The sequence below is a fragment of the Lolium rigidum genome, chromosome 1, assembly GCF_022539505.1.
Source record: "Lolium rigidum isolate FL_2022 chromosome 1, APGP_CSIRO_Lrig_0.1, whole genome shotgun sequence".
Classification (NCBI taxonomy): Eukaryota; Viridiplantae; Streptophyta; class Magnoliopsida; order Poales; family Poaceae; genus Lolium; species Lolium rigidum.
The window spans coordinates 12608265-12622879 of record NC_061508.1 but is presented as its reverse complement, the minus strand read 5'-3'; the positions used below and the strand labels follow the sequence as shown (position 1 = coordinate 12622879).

The following is a 14615-nucleotide window of genomic DNA, read 5'->3' as shown; positions in this document are numbered from 1 at the left end:
GGCCCAAATGGTAAGTGAGAATCGGTCTATGCCCAATCATCCATCCAGAGGAGGGATTTCGAAAATTCAAACCTCGCAGCGAAAATTCAAATCGGTCTAAATCCTCGGAAGGAAAGCAGCCCCTGCCCGTTGCGCATTCCCGCCCATTCCGCCATTTTCCAAAACCACCCGACGCAGCCCGGCCTCCTCAAAGGCTCAAATACTCAACCGCCTCGCCGATCTCGCTCGTCTCCGCCCGCCCAAGCACAACACCCTGCCACCACCCTGCCAAAAACCCTAGCCACCGCAGCCCATTTTCCGACCTCCCATCACGTCCGCGTCAATGGAACCGCCGGCGACCGAGCCGAGGCGCTCCACGCGGCGGCCGCGCACGAAACCGTCCAATGCCGACGCCGAGATCGAACGCGGCGGCAAGCGCCGGCGCAGGGCGGCGGGGAAGGCGGGTACGCGTGGGAAGGGCAAGCAGAAACAGCCCGCGGCCGCGCCGGCGATGATGGTGGACGCGGGTGGCGCGATCGACGACGACGACGACGTCTGCGCGTCGGAGCCGGACGAGGAGCAGATGCGGCTGGACGAAGAGGAGGAGGAGGCCGCCGCGCTCGACGCGGAGGAGCTGGCCAATGCGCAGAAGCTTGGAGCCAAGAAGAGGAGGGCGGCGGCGCGGCCGAGCACCACGCAGGAGCAGGCGGACGCCTCGGAGTCGGAGGACCACTTCGTGGGCGACCCGATGCCAGATGACGAGGCGCGGCGACGGTGGCCGGAGAGGTACAAATCCGAGGTAATACGGCGGAGTCCATCTCAGCCTCAGCACATAGATCCTAGGCATCATGTTTGGCAATTGCGATGACTGATGAAACATCCTTCAACCTCTTGTTTTGCACCAGGACTCTCACGATCCACAAGTTACCCAGCGGTATGGCTGCTTGTTGCTGCACGTGTCCTTCACCTTGTTGTACTGTAATTAAGGGAGCTCAAGATTCATTGGATACGATCGCTTTAACACGTACGTAAACCGACATATATGTCTCTGCAGGTCGGATGGGGAGGAGGAAAAGAGCGCCGCCTTGTGCCACTTCACATCTGCTCGTGTGGACAATGTGGATTTTGACCTTGGTGACGATGTCTATGTCCGGGTAACCAGCCGTGATCACCTAGCTACTTTCACTTGCAGTGTGTATTAGCATTGATTGATTGCCATGGTTTTCCTTTTGCTAGAGCGTTTCTAGATCCATGCTCGTAGCATACTGAAACAGATGCCTATCTAGTACAGTTAAATTTGGGCTGCCATATTTGTTAGGTATTTGAGAGGGAAATTGGTGACTAGGTGTATACGTGAGCACCCTCTAGATGCCGCACGATCTGCTTTGAGATCCGGTTCTCGTCAGTTGGATCTGTTGCATTGACGCTGTCTTATCCATCGCTAAGCGTACTTGTCGTGGGCTGCGGGTCCCGCGTTTCAATGATTTGTAGCGCCAATCATTAGCGAAAGCTTTAGCGGGGGATTTGGAAGTGTTGTTAGTGTTGATGTGGTTTGCTAACCCAACAATGATGGTAACAGGGAATTGCTAGATGTGATACGTGTCAACCAACGGATGCGTGCTCACGTATACACCCGGTCACCAGGCTTCTTTTGTATTTGTTATGATGATTTATTTTTTTGAGTTGTTTCTGTTACGATATTTTTCTAAAAAAAATCCACATGCTCTTTTGTGTTTCTGGCTTTTGCTAACTTCCGCCGGACATTTAATTAGAACATGCTCACCTGATGCTTGCATGTAAACTAGCAGTTCTCCTGTACCAATTTAACACTGTAATATACAGGGCTGGATTTAGTTTTCTAAACTGTGTTTGATCATGATAATGAAGATATATGTATGTAAATCAAGTTCTGCATAACTGAACCATCAAGGGCACATGTATGTTTCATCTAGTACACTTGGACTACAGTTTTGTCTGCTCTAGCCCTTTTTGCAACAGGGTTTCTAGTTTGCACCAAAAGAATAAATTAACATATATGTAATCATATTATTGCTTTTTGAGTGGCTGCAGGCTGCCCCTGGCGAGAAAGATTACATTGGCAGGATTACAGAATTTTTTCAAGGAGAGGACCATGGGTCTTATTTCTCTTGCCGCTGGTTTTTCCGTGTGGCTGATACGGTAGGTGTTAAGCGGGCTGTTTTCTTCTTCTTCTTCTGACGCAATTCAGCACGTGTCTAAGAAAAAATTGCAGGTCATCACTGCGAAGTTTCTAAAAGTTGATGACCATGAGCATGATCCGAAGCGGGTTTTTCTTTCAGAGGAAAAGGATGATAACCTGATTGAGTCTATCATTTCGAAAGTAAATATTACTTATGTTGGCCCAAATGTAAGTGCTTCGCTCATTCTTTCAAGTTAATGAATTTGAACCACATACTAATGTTTTGCTGATCTCTGCATGTTGCTTTATGGTGAAACAACTACAGGTGGCACCACAGGACAAAGCTCATCTTATAGCAAAGTCAGATTTGTATTATGACATGTCTTATTCGGAAGCATATTCCACATTTTCCAATATGCCACCAGGTAATCACCAAAGACTTGTATGGTCTGATTATATTTTTTTATTAAAATTGTACAATACGTAATGATTTTGATATATCCCTGAAGTACAATTGGAAAACTAAAAATTCATAAATAGTGTGTACCATGATACTAAAAATGGTACAATACAGTAATGATTTTGATAGATCCCTGAAATACAGTAATGTTTGTTGATGAGTTAATTCTTTTGTAGAAAATATTGGCGCAACAGGCAGTGAAACAACATCAGATATTTCTTGTGATGATGTTTTCTCTTCTAAGGAAAAACTGGTTGCTGACTTTGCGGCACCACCTGATGCACTAATGGGAACAGCAACACTGCTGGACCTATACTCTGGATGTGGTGCAATGTCAACCGGTCTTTCCATGGGTGCAGCATTGTTTGGCTTAAAATTCAATACAGTAAGTTTTCTAATTTAGGATGTGTTAGGACTTCCACTGGTCCTTAAGGTACTTCAATTGTCAATCTAAATATCAATGTCTTGTGCAGAAATGGGCTGTAGACATGAACCCATATGCTTGCAGCAGTCTAAAGCATAACCACCCACGTACAGAGGTAGGTAGTAACTACAATTAGCACTGAATAGCATTCCCTGTTTTATTAACCTGTCATACTTGTATTATTTTATCTCTAATTGTAGGTACGAAATGAGAAGGCCGAGAATTATCTGTCCCTCCTTCAGGAGTGGGAAGCACTTTGCAAGGCATATGACGTCTATAATAGCAATTTTTTACCACAGACTATGAACGATGATGAAGTTGACGAAAATGTACCTCTCTCAGAGGGTACATTTGAGGTAGAGAAGTTTGTTGATATATGCTATGGTGATCCAAATAGCACTGGAAAAGATAGCTTGTGTTTTAAGGTACTGCAGACTCGATTGTTCAAAGTTCTTATTTGTGCAATTCTTTTGTATTTCAGGGTTACCTTTATTCTTTCTCTTGTATGTTTAATGATGTACTCATTAATTTAGAATATTTGTAAGCAAAGTTTAGTTGAAGATATATATTATTTATATAGGTACGGTGGAAAACATATGATTCTAGTCATGATACCTGGGAGCCACTTGATGGTCTTAGGTTGGTATCTGCTTCATTACATTGCTCTTTATTTTGTTTTGTCAATAGTATCTTACCCTAGTTAACATTCCAGAGATTCCCCGGAATGTATTAAAGAATTCGTTGAGACTGGATATAGGGAATCCATTTTACCCTTGCCTGTAAGTACATCCCCCCTTGTCGTTTTGGGATCTTGTTCTAGTGCCACCTATTAATGTATTTCTAATTCCAAAGGGCTGTGTGGATGTTATCTGTGGAGGTCCTCCGTGTCAAGGAGTCAGTGGACTAAATAGACATAGGAAGCACAAAGATCCGCTGACAGATGAAAGAAACAAACAGCTAGTTGTGTTTATGGACATTGTAAACTACCTTAGACCCAAATATGTTCTTATGGAGAACGTCGTAGATATTTTGAAATTTGCAGATGGGTTTCTCGGGCGTTATGCATTGAGTCGGCTTGTCGCCATGAATTACCAAGCTAGACTTGGGATGATGGTTGCAGGATGTTATGGGCTACCACAGTTCAGAATGCGAGCCTTTCTATGGGGAGCCCTTCCTTTAGTGGTATCTCTCTTTTCTATGCTCTTTTTTACCTTGTAACACTCTTACTAAGAAGGTTTGTATATAGGTACTTCCGAAGTTTCCGCTTCCTACCCATGATGCCATTAATCGAGGACAACAAGTGCCAACTAAATTTTCGGTACGAGAACACATTATTAACACCATGTTATTATTATTATTATTATTATATCTTGCTAAAATGATGTTCTGTTTTCAGCAATGTCTAGTTGCATGTGATGAAACTGAAGCTAAGAACGTGGAGAAAGCTCTTGTGCTGAGAGATGCGTTGTCGGATTTACCAAAGGTTAGCACTGATTGACCTCCTTGCATACTCAACAGTTTTTTTGAGTATTGCCTGTACATTTGTGGACTTCTCTCTTGCTATAAATTACATTGTTTTTCTGTAGGTTGGAAACGATCAACCTAATGATGCGATGCCATATAATAGTAGGCCCATATCTCAATTCCAGCGCTATATCCGGCTCAACCGTAAAGGTAAACCCACATATTGTGACATGTTGATGTTAAAAATTAATATGAACAAGTAGTTTTATGTTTTTGTAATGATTTTTCTGTTCATTTCTTATCTCTTTCATTGTATCTGCAGAGTCATGTTTTTTCTTTATTTCAGTCATATTGTTCACTTCTTATCCCGTTCTTTGCATGTGGCATAGTCATGTTTTTCTTGTATTTTGAGTTATGTTGGTGGTTCAACGATGTCACCTTGCCATAGTTTCCATCATTTTTTGTGTTTCGAGTGACTTCTTGATTATGTGCTACTGTGAGTTACTTCGTGACATGCTGAGTTACTTGGCTCTGTTATTCACTTTAAGGCATTATGGATGACTCGCTTGGAGATGCCACTCATAAGAAAGTTCAGCTATTTGATCATCAGCCGCTTCAGTTGAATAAGGATGATTATGAACGTGTGCGGCGCATTCCCAAGAAAAAGGCAAGTTAAGGCAGAACATGTGTCATTCTCTTTCTCCTTTTTGCCCTATCCTGTAATTCCTTTTTTTAGATCATCTATCCTGCAATTATAAGCAATAGTTTTATGCCAGGGGGCCAACTTCCGTGATCTGAAAGGTGTACGGGTCGGGAAAAACAAGAAAGTTGAGTTTGATCCAGATATTCCTCGTGTATATCTGTCTTCCGGGAAGCCATTGGTATTTAAAATCAGTTTGTGTGGTTCAACCAGCTTTAATAATGTTTATTCCCATGTTGTATTCATCCTTGCTTCTCTTCTAGGTCCCTAATTATGCAATGACCTTCATGAAGGGGAAGTCGGTTAAGTACGTATACTGACTGAATATCCTCATCTAATATTCGTAGAACTCCACCGATAATCCTTGTTGTCTTGCTTTGCAGACCATTTGGACGCCTGTGGTTGGATGAAACTGTGTCAACCGTTGTGACGAGAGCCGAACCTCACAACCAAGTAATATCTTGATAAAACTTCTGGTGCTTATATTATTCTTTAATAACCTGAAAATATATTTTGTTTGACGGGAACTTTTGCATGCAGGCTATATTGCATCCCAAGCAGGACAGAGTTTTGACTGTCCGCGAAAACGCAAGGCTGCAGGGCTTCCCGGATTACTACAAGCTGTATGGCCCCATAAAACAGAAGTAGGTTGATCTAACTTGACATCAACTGTAGTACTGTAGTTCTAGATGAAACAAATTCTCTGAACCATTCTCTAAACCTTGTTTATTATGAACCTGATTCATTTGCGATGCGCATGTATTTTTAATGCAGATACATCCAAGTTGGAAACGCTGTTGCTATCCCTGTTGCTAGGGCTCTGGGCTATTCCCTTGCACAGGCTTACCAGCAGCGTGAGTTCGATGGAGACCAACGCCCCCTGTTTAAATTGCCTGGGAATTTCATACCTGTGGCCGCAAGATTGCCCAAAGGAAATTCTGGAGGCGAAGAAGCAGTTGAGGAAGAATAGATTTTTTTAATTCAGATCATATACATGGTTTCCAAACGTTTTTTTGTTTCTGGAACATTGATCTCAACTGGACAGATCACGTCCGTTGCTTGTAACCAAGTTCATTTATTTTCCATTGCTACTTTTCATTCAAATTTTGAAATTGAGAGGAAATGGAAGGATGGCCTTCTTTATAAGTGTCATGTACTTCTGTTGTGTTATCTTCTGGAGGCACATTTATGACTGATGAATCTGAGTCTGAAACTTTTGCTTCTTGAAGATATGTGCCTCACGTCTAGTAGTCAGTATTCTCTGAATTTGTTTGATCTCATTACTAAGCTACTTCACCATTAGCTATGCAACATTTCTAAATTCCTGAATCTGAAACTCTTTCTTCTGCAGATATGTGATTTTTGCCTCAGACCAATTAGCCAGAATTCTCTAAATTTTCTTGAGTTCTGTTGTGCCATGGATCTTCGTAATTAGTGATGCAATATTTCTGCAGTGCTGTTACTGTATGACCAATCTTTTAGTAACTCTCTAGTCGGGATATTGGCATTTGAAAAAATGGAAGTCCTTGTATTACACTGGCAGATCAACTTTTGTTGTATTTGTTGGATGGAAGCCGGCGCCTGGGAGGCACGCTGGTGACCATGGCGACCTGGCCGAGTAGCGGTCATCACAGCCGAACGGTTTTAGAGCCTGCGGAGCAGCACCGGCCGAGCTGCCGCTCCACCACAAGCGTGCGTTCGACGACACCCTTTCGATGTGGAGGTAGACCATGAATGCGGCGATGCGTTCATCAGCGTCAGGCTTGAGCTCAATTTGTTGATGACGAGGGACACCTGGGGATGATGGGTGGTGACTGACAGCGTCGTAGGCGCTCAGACGATGCGGTGGACGTCGGAGGCCAAAGAGGCGGCACGGCTCGTCGACGTGTTGGACCTCACGCACCGCGTTCTGCTCAGGAAAGCAGTGGCTTTGGAGGAAGCATCAGGCCTCTGCTCGAAGAGGCAGCGCTCACCATGATTCGGAAGCAAACCTTGCACGAAGAAGTGGGTCTCGTCTGAAACTGTCCTCATTTCTCTCATTGTTCTTTCAGATTCTTATGTGAATGAGTATGAACTGTGTAAAGACCCGAATTCACGAACAAGAAAATAAACAGCTGGGGCAACATCACAACATGTCCTACAAGAAGAAGTAAGGACCCGAGCTGCTGCTGTCCTCTCACTCTTTCTGGTGGACACAGACGGGCAGCTAGCTTCTACACTCTGGCGGTGGCGAGGACACAAGACAGGGGAAACAGAGGAAACAGAGCACACGCTACGATCTTGGTCTGGCCCATTCTTGGGTTCTATCGCCTCCAATATGGATAAAATGATGTGGAAGGCTTGGGCACGATGCAGTGGGAAACTCTCCCACTGTTTTACCCCCAAGTTAAGGACCACGCGAAACGGTATCGCTCCGCGTCGTCCCCCGCGGGCGACCGGGGTGAACCCTAGCCCCAACCGCGCCGCCACCCCTCTTCCTCCCCTCCTCCCCTGCCGCCGGCGACGAGCGCCCCCGGGCAAAGCCCGCGCGGTGCCGGCGGCTGTGGGTTCTCTCTCACCCGCGCGCGAGGGAGTCTGCGCGGGGCAGGCTCGGCTGGCGGCGGTGCTCCTCGGGGCTTCAAGAGCTCGGTCCGGCGGTGGTGGCAGGGCGTGACGGCGGCGGTCCCAGGCGGAGACGGTGGCGGGCGTGGTGCGTGGCCATGGGCGGCAGCGGAGGGCGACGGCGGACGGGGCCTGCTGGTGGCGCGGCCCGGATTGGGGCCAGTTGGGCTCCGATCTGGGCACCGCGGGCCTTGTCCAGGGCCAGGAGGGTCTCGAGACGGCCAGCCGGCGGGGCGGTCCCCTTGTTGCACTGCTGCTCGTGCTAGGTCCGGGCCGGGCGGGCCTGCATCCGGTGGCCCCGGCAGCGCGGCGTCCGACCCTCTCTCGTCCGGGAAGGTCGTTGGGATGCCTTGCTGCCATTCAAAGGCGAGATCTTGGATGCCGACAAAGTGACCGGCTCGATCGGCGGCGTGGCGGTGTTGGTAACGGCGCGGTGATGTCCCCGGGCGTTGCGGCGAGGGTGCTTCTTTGCGGCGGTGTGCGGCCTTGGCCATGGCTGTCTTGCGGGAAGTGAGGTCGCGGGGACGCTGCGCATGGTACCTGGCTAACACATTGCGGTTAGGTTGGGGGCGACTTGGCTAGGTTTGGGACAGAGCTGCAGATAGATGGCTTAGGCGGCATGGGTGTAGCAGTGTGGCGGCACAGCTAATGGGACTTGATCGAGACCTAGCAGGCGGCTGGGCATGATCTTGGCCTAATTGGTAGTGCTCATCGCGTCCGGACGACGGTCACCTCGCGTGGCGGAGGGCGGATCCCCTCCCCTGGCTGCCGTTGGCCTGATGGCTGTTGGCTATGTGTCGGCCTGCCCTGTCCAATCCGCCGGCCTTGCGGTGTTGTGGCTAGGCCATGGGCTCGAGTTAGTGGGATGCCGGGGCGGCGGCCCTGGAAGGTGGACTGCGCGGTTGGCTCTACGGCGGGCAACGTTGCGGTGGTGGTGGTCTCACTCTTCGGCCATGAGGATGGCGTGGAGCGACGGCGGGAGATCCTCGGTGTTGGCAGCACTCGGCTGTGGCAGCTCCCAGATCGTGGTTTGGGAACCTTCCTAGGGGGCAGCGGGCGGCTGAGTTCTCGGGCGTGGTGTGAGGCTACTTCCGGGCGAAAGCTCAGCGCCGAGGCGCCAACGACGGCGATGCCCGTGGGTGTCGCAACCCTCTTGGGGGCGTCGTTGTGGGTACCCTCCCCGCGGTACGGCTCCGGGTGAAAACCCTAGACCTCGCGGTCTCGACGACGGCGGCGTAATGCGTCGTTACCCTCTTGGGGGCGTCGTTGTGGAGCCCCGACTCGACTCGGTCTGTTCCAATGTCGTCACTAGTTTTGGTTTTCCTTGTTCTTTTTTGTTTATCCTTTGATCTTCTTTGTAAGAGGTTCTCCTCTCCACCATGTATCGGTTCAGCCGTTGCGGCTTTATTTATAAAGCGGGCGAATGCCTATTTCGAGGAGGAAGGCTTGGGCACCACTAAAAATTAAATTTTTCACTTGGATCGTTACGCAAAATAGGATTTAGATGACGGATCTCTTGCAAAAATGTGGTTGTGGACTAATTGTGATCGGTGCCCGCTTTGCAAGCAAATTCTTCCGACCACTCATCATCTCTTCACCCATTATCGGTTTTCTATTCACCTTTTGGACCCTAAGGGTGGATTGGCATCCCTACCATTTGTCTGAGGCAATGGATGGGTCTCTTTATCTATGCTTGGTGGAACATGCTTGTGGGTGGCACCTCGCCGGATACGAAAGCCATCTCCTCGCTTGCCTAGTTGGTCACTTGGGAGTTATGGAATGAGCGTAACGCGAGAGTTTTCTGCTACAAACAAGCACCCTTTACATATTGTTCTAGATAGAGTTAAGTGTGAAGCCCGGTTACCGTGGGTAAGGGTGTCAGGTGGGATCCCACTTTTGTCCCACTTGTAGTATAATTTGACTTTTTTAGTACAAATTTTGACATCAAAATTTGAACTACATAGTACAAAATGACATCCCATGGGGATCCCACCTTGACACGCTGACCGTGGGTGCTAGGCATTTGGGCAACATTATGCCGGGAGAGTAATCCCATGTAATAATAATAACTTTTACGTTCTTATAAAACTCTCTACTCTTGCCCCCGTTTAAAAAAAAAAACTTGTCCAAAAAAGGACTCCATGCCAAGAAACACCTATAAAATGATTTGAGGTGATTTTAGGTGAAAATGTTTTCAAGACATGAATGTTCATGCATGATAGGAATTTTTGATTTTTTACAAAGATTGTCATATTATGCTTTCTTCGATAAACTCACATACGTACCGTCTGCAAAGTATCAGGCTTAGGATGCAAAACCAAAACCACTGCTGAAGAGTACTTCTGGATAGCTTCGACATGAAACGTTCTAAGTGAAATGAAACATTCAGCTGGTGACACTATACAGCTTGAGGATAATTGTGTTGGCTATCTAATTATGCTCTAGGCAAGCATGTACAGAAGCCAATCAAGCAACCAGTGGATACTTTAACTTGACGGTGATACTTTTACTAATAGACTAAGCAATGCATATGCTGAAATAATCAAAGCTGTAGGGTTGCGAAAATTTTGTGCAAATTCTTCTCTTCCATCGCATTCTTAGTGTTCATCTCCGAATCATTTACTTATGAAATCACTTGTCAAATCCGGAGCAGCCATGTAAATCCACCCTACTCACTCGATTCCGTGTTTTTCATGTCACTGTGAAGAAAATCCAATTTTATTCAAGTAACTAGAGAATTTTCTTTACTATGGCTGATTAAAGTAATGATGAAGACAAACTTTTAACTATCAACGAAAACTCTACCAAATGGTAAGACATAAGTACAACAAAAATGTTAGCTGCAATGGAATGACAGACCTGAACTTCCATTCTCAAAGTTATAGGCAGTATCCATCCAAGAATCCATGCTATCCATCACTTTATCTGCTCAACTTGGTACTACTTGCTAATTGTTTGAATCTCTTACTACCTTATTATTTTCAAACCTGAATGAAAGGATCTGAAAAATAGGGCTTCTGATTGATGGTACTGGTAATGAGTAAGAGTATTAAAGCAACATCTACAAAGAAAAATGTTTAGAGCTACGTACAACTACAACTACAACATTTACAAATTTTCGTCAACAAAGTTTTTGCAGAATTGGGCCATATAGTCTATACTGAAGAAGAGTGATGTCTGCAGTGAAGCCAGCCTTCCAAGCAGAGAATCTGGATCAAATTTCTTCAAATATAAAATTTGTTCATTTTCAAATATTCCAATAAGCGGGAATGACAACCTCACATAAACATGTTTCAGAGAAGCTCTTTTTTGCTTCTTTGAGAGAGTCAAAAGTCAAAACACATACTTCAAAATACGACAAGAGCTAGAGCAACAAATGAACTATGCTAGTAAACACGCGAACTGGAAAGGGCGAGTTCAGTTCACCGAACTCGTATTTATGGATCGAAAAAGAGGTGGCGCGGAACAAAGCCCGTAATCCAAAACTGTAAAACTGAATATTTCGAACCCGTAAACGCGGGGTTTTTCACAGAATCGGCATATCAAACTACCAGTGCAAACAAGTGATAAGTGATACATACTTCATAGTTTACATCAAATCGCATCAAATCGCCACGACACAATCATAGCATATCGTGCATAGTTCATAGCAAAAAGTTATTGCCTCTCCTCACCATCTCCTCTCACCACCTGCATCAAACGGAGATAGGACCGTCGACACCTTCATCATCTCCACCTCCATGCGTAGCCGATGCACCACCACTTGCCCCTTCACGAGCTACTCATCGTCTCTCCATGATCTCTACCGAGGCCTCCTTTCACCACTCCATTTGTTGTTCATTCATGTCCTTTGTGGATATCATCATGATCTCCTTCTCTTTGGTCAACAGCTGCTTCATAGCTTTGGCTTTCTTCACATTGATCTTCATCTCCTCCAACTTAGCCTTGTTCCTTGCTTCCTCTCAGATGGCTTTAACCTTTGCAAGCTTCACCTCTTTCTTCTTCAACCGAATTAGACGCCAAAGACTCCGAGTTGTCGAGCACGTGTTGGGTGTCGTTCGCGTTGGCACCTGCCGCCGTCGACGGGGCTGGGAGCGGGGCCGGGCCACCACGGCTCATCGTGGTCTTCGACTTTGTCCTCTTCGGCGCCAAAGACTCCGATTTGGCGCGGGATGTCTTCGGTGCCATCGTCGACTTGGCTGCGGCAGCCCCTTTGGCCTGGCCGGGGACCGCCGGGACAACACCGGTGGCTGCAACACCTGCTTGCGGGACCATGTGCGTTCCCGCGCGTCGCCGCTTGAGGAAGCTCGTGGACGCAGCCAGGTTCACAACGTTGACGGGGGTGGCGGGGGTGGCGGGAGCTCCAGTGACCACATGAGAGGGTGGCGGGGGCTGCGAGCTAGCTCCGACGGCCGACGGGGTCGACTCGAGACTCGATCATGCCGCCGAGATCGGGCGACGGCGGCCCAGAGAACGATGAGGGCGCGCAGATCGACGAAGGCGGTGGCGAGGAGGTGAAATTTCCGTTGCGCGCAAACTAGAGGTTACTTTTGGGTCGTGTTCGGTTCGCTAGCTTGTTGGAGCCCTACAAATACAGGCCGAGTTAGGTTTTCGGGCTTGGCTTGGAAAAAAAATCGGTTTTGGCTCATTATGACGACTGATCTGCGCTGCTTTTCAAACCGAACCCGTAAAGTAGCGGTTGTTATTCGGTTTTCGGTTGTTTAGGGGGTGTGTTAGAGATGCTCTAACCCATTGACATAGGAAATTTCACAAGAAAAAAAAGTACTAGTAACATCTTAACAAAAAGTCATCTATTTACTTCCCTAAAGTAAACCTGTATAGGGCATTCTCTTCTTCTCGTATTGATTTTGCTTTAGAGAGCAAAAGCAATTGAGTGTAATCTGAATTAACCAAATCTTAAACCATGAACTAGTCCCCTTCCCTAGGGACTGTCCTTCTATAATTTCTTCAAGCGAGGGGGCAATCGGAAAATACTTCGAAACCTCTCCTTGGCCTGTCACTTCTGTGTGATCTTCTTCCCGGAGCTCTTTTCCGTAAGAGCGCGCCCAAACCGGAGCGGTAGATTCGAAACCCTCTCCTCAGGATTTGCAAGAACCAACCGCGGAATTATGCAAGCAGCACCATGCATGAACGAACTTGCTCGGAGTGGGAACAAATCACGACGCCGGGAGCGGCATCGGCATGGGCAGGAGAACGGGACCAAGCAGAGACGCCGGTGCTGGCTGCTCTGGCGGGAGGAGCGGCGCCCGGCAGAGCGGGCAGGTGCGATGGCCGTGCGCGGCCCAGCGGTCGAGGCAGCCGCGGTGGAAGACGTGGCGGCACCCGCGCGGCCGGCGCACACTGGCGGCGCCGTGGAAGTCGCCGAGGCACACCGCGCAGCCCTCCGGCAGCGGCGTGTCGGCGACGCCGGAGGGGAGCTCGTCGAAGCGCACGGCCGGGGAGTGCTCCTCCAGCTCCAGGCCGCCTTGGCAGCTGGCTGCAGGCTCGTGGTAGTGGAGGTAGTGGTTGTCGTCGGCGAAGGCATCGAAGGTGGTGGTTTGGTAGTAGTCGACGACATCGGCTCCGGCGAGGCGGAGCAGCCAGGAGGAGAGGCGGCGGAGGTGGCCGAGCAGGAAGAGGAGGTGGAGCAGCAGCCTCGGCATCTCCGAGTACACCACCGGAAACCCCATTGCTCGAACTGGTAGTATATATATCTGTCGCAGGATGGAAAGAAGAAGAAGTGAGGTAGGAGGCCAGGGAGGGAATTCACAAAGCTCTGGCCTTTATAAGGAAAAGAGCTAGAGCTTGCGGCTGGTGCAGGTAAGAAGAAGAAGGTAGGAGAGGAACAGCTAGCTATAGCTCATTGGGCGAGTGATGGGGGTTGCAGGATGACGATAGAGACAAGGAGAGAGATCCAGGTACAGCTACAGTGTACATAGTGTACTTAGTTAGAGCAATTCCAATAGTATAGCCAACTGCTGCCTATAAGAAGATGTCATATCATTTATAGTCATTATATAGCTAACATGTATAATATTTGGCTATAAGAATGTAGTACTTAATTTACTAATATATGACCCATCTTTCACTCTCACAAAGTGTCTAGGAGCACGTGCAAGAGCTAGCTATTGCATAGTAGCCCACCTCCCTTCTCTCTTCTCTTCTCTCTCCTCCAACTCATCTAAAATATATTATTTAATATCTTATAGTCAGCTGATTGGACTCTATTGTACTTGCTCTTAAGTAGCTCTAACACGATTATGTGTGGAGATTAATGGTTAATGATTGATTATTGGTGGAGTGGGTACGTCGATCGATGGAGCTGTGGTGCGTGAGCTAGCGCATGTGTTGTGTGTCCGGCGGGAGGGACAGGTCAGGTGCGCCTGTCGACTGGCCGGCCGGCTCAGCTGAGTTGCACGCCTCCGCATTGGCCAAGCTGGCCAGGCCGTACAAATGTAAGAAAATTATTTTGTAACGCCCATGCCATGCGCATGTGTACAGATCAGGTGCCATGCACCTTTTGCATGTCACCGTGTGATATGCGACCTAAATTCAAATTTAATTTAAATATTATGAAAAAACTTAAAAAAAATCATGCATGTTCACATCACATATTAAAATAACCCCTAAAAATTTCAGATCAAAATTCGAAATATACATCGAGAGAAATAAGAGAAATCTGTCATGAATAGTTCCCGAATTCAAATCTGAGTTTCTATGTAAACTATTCACATCTGAGTTTCTCTTTTTTGTTTCTCGATGTATGTTTCGAATTTTGATCTGAAATTTTTAGGGTTTATCTTAATATGTGTTGTGAACATGCATGATT

General features: G+C 47.3%; 2 protein-coding genes across 2 annotated transcripts; one reads left to right on the top strand and one right to left on the bottom strand.

Annotated features, from left to right (window-relative positions):
* The first annotated feature begins 322 nt into the window (after nt 1-322).
* LOC124704155 (DNA (cytosine-5)-methyltransferase CMT1-like) lies at nt 323-6155 on the top strand. The gene is made up of 21 exons (XM_047236395.1): nt 323-778; nt 885-952; nt 1034-1133; nt 2050-2157; nt 2231-2365; nt 2463-2562; nt 2774-2982; nt 3071-3136; nt 3222-3446; nt 3602-3660; nt 3734-3800; nt 3874-4203; nt 4268-4339; nt 4418-4504; nt 4608-4695; nt 5034-5152; nt 5262-5366; nt 5449-5492; nt 5569-5638; nt 5726-5829; nt 5960-6155. Exons 1-21 carry the CDS (start codon nt 323-325, stop codon nt 6153-6155), a joined length of 2808 nt encoding a protein of 935 aa, XP_047092351.1.
* A 6701-nt stretch (nt 6156-12856) lies between these two features.
* LOC124667610 (brassinosteroid-responsive RING protein 1-like) lies at nt 12857-13476 on the bottom strand. The gene has a single exon (XM_047204874.1). It carries the CDS (start codon nt 13474-13476, stop codon nt 12964-12966), a length of 513 nt encoding a protein of 170 aa, XP_047060830.1. The 3' UTR covers nt 12857-12963.
* Between the last annotated feature and the right edge of the window lie 1139 nt (nt 13477-14615).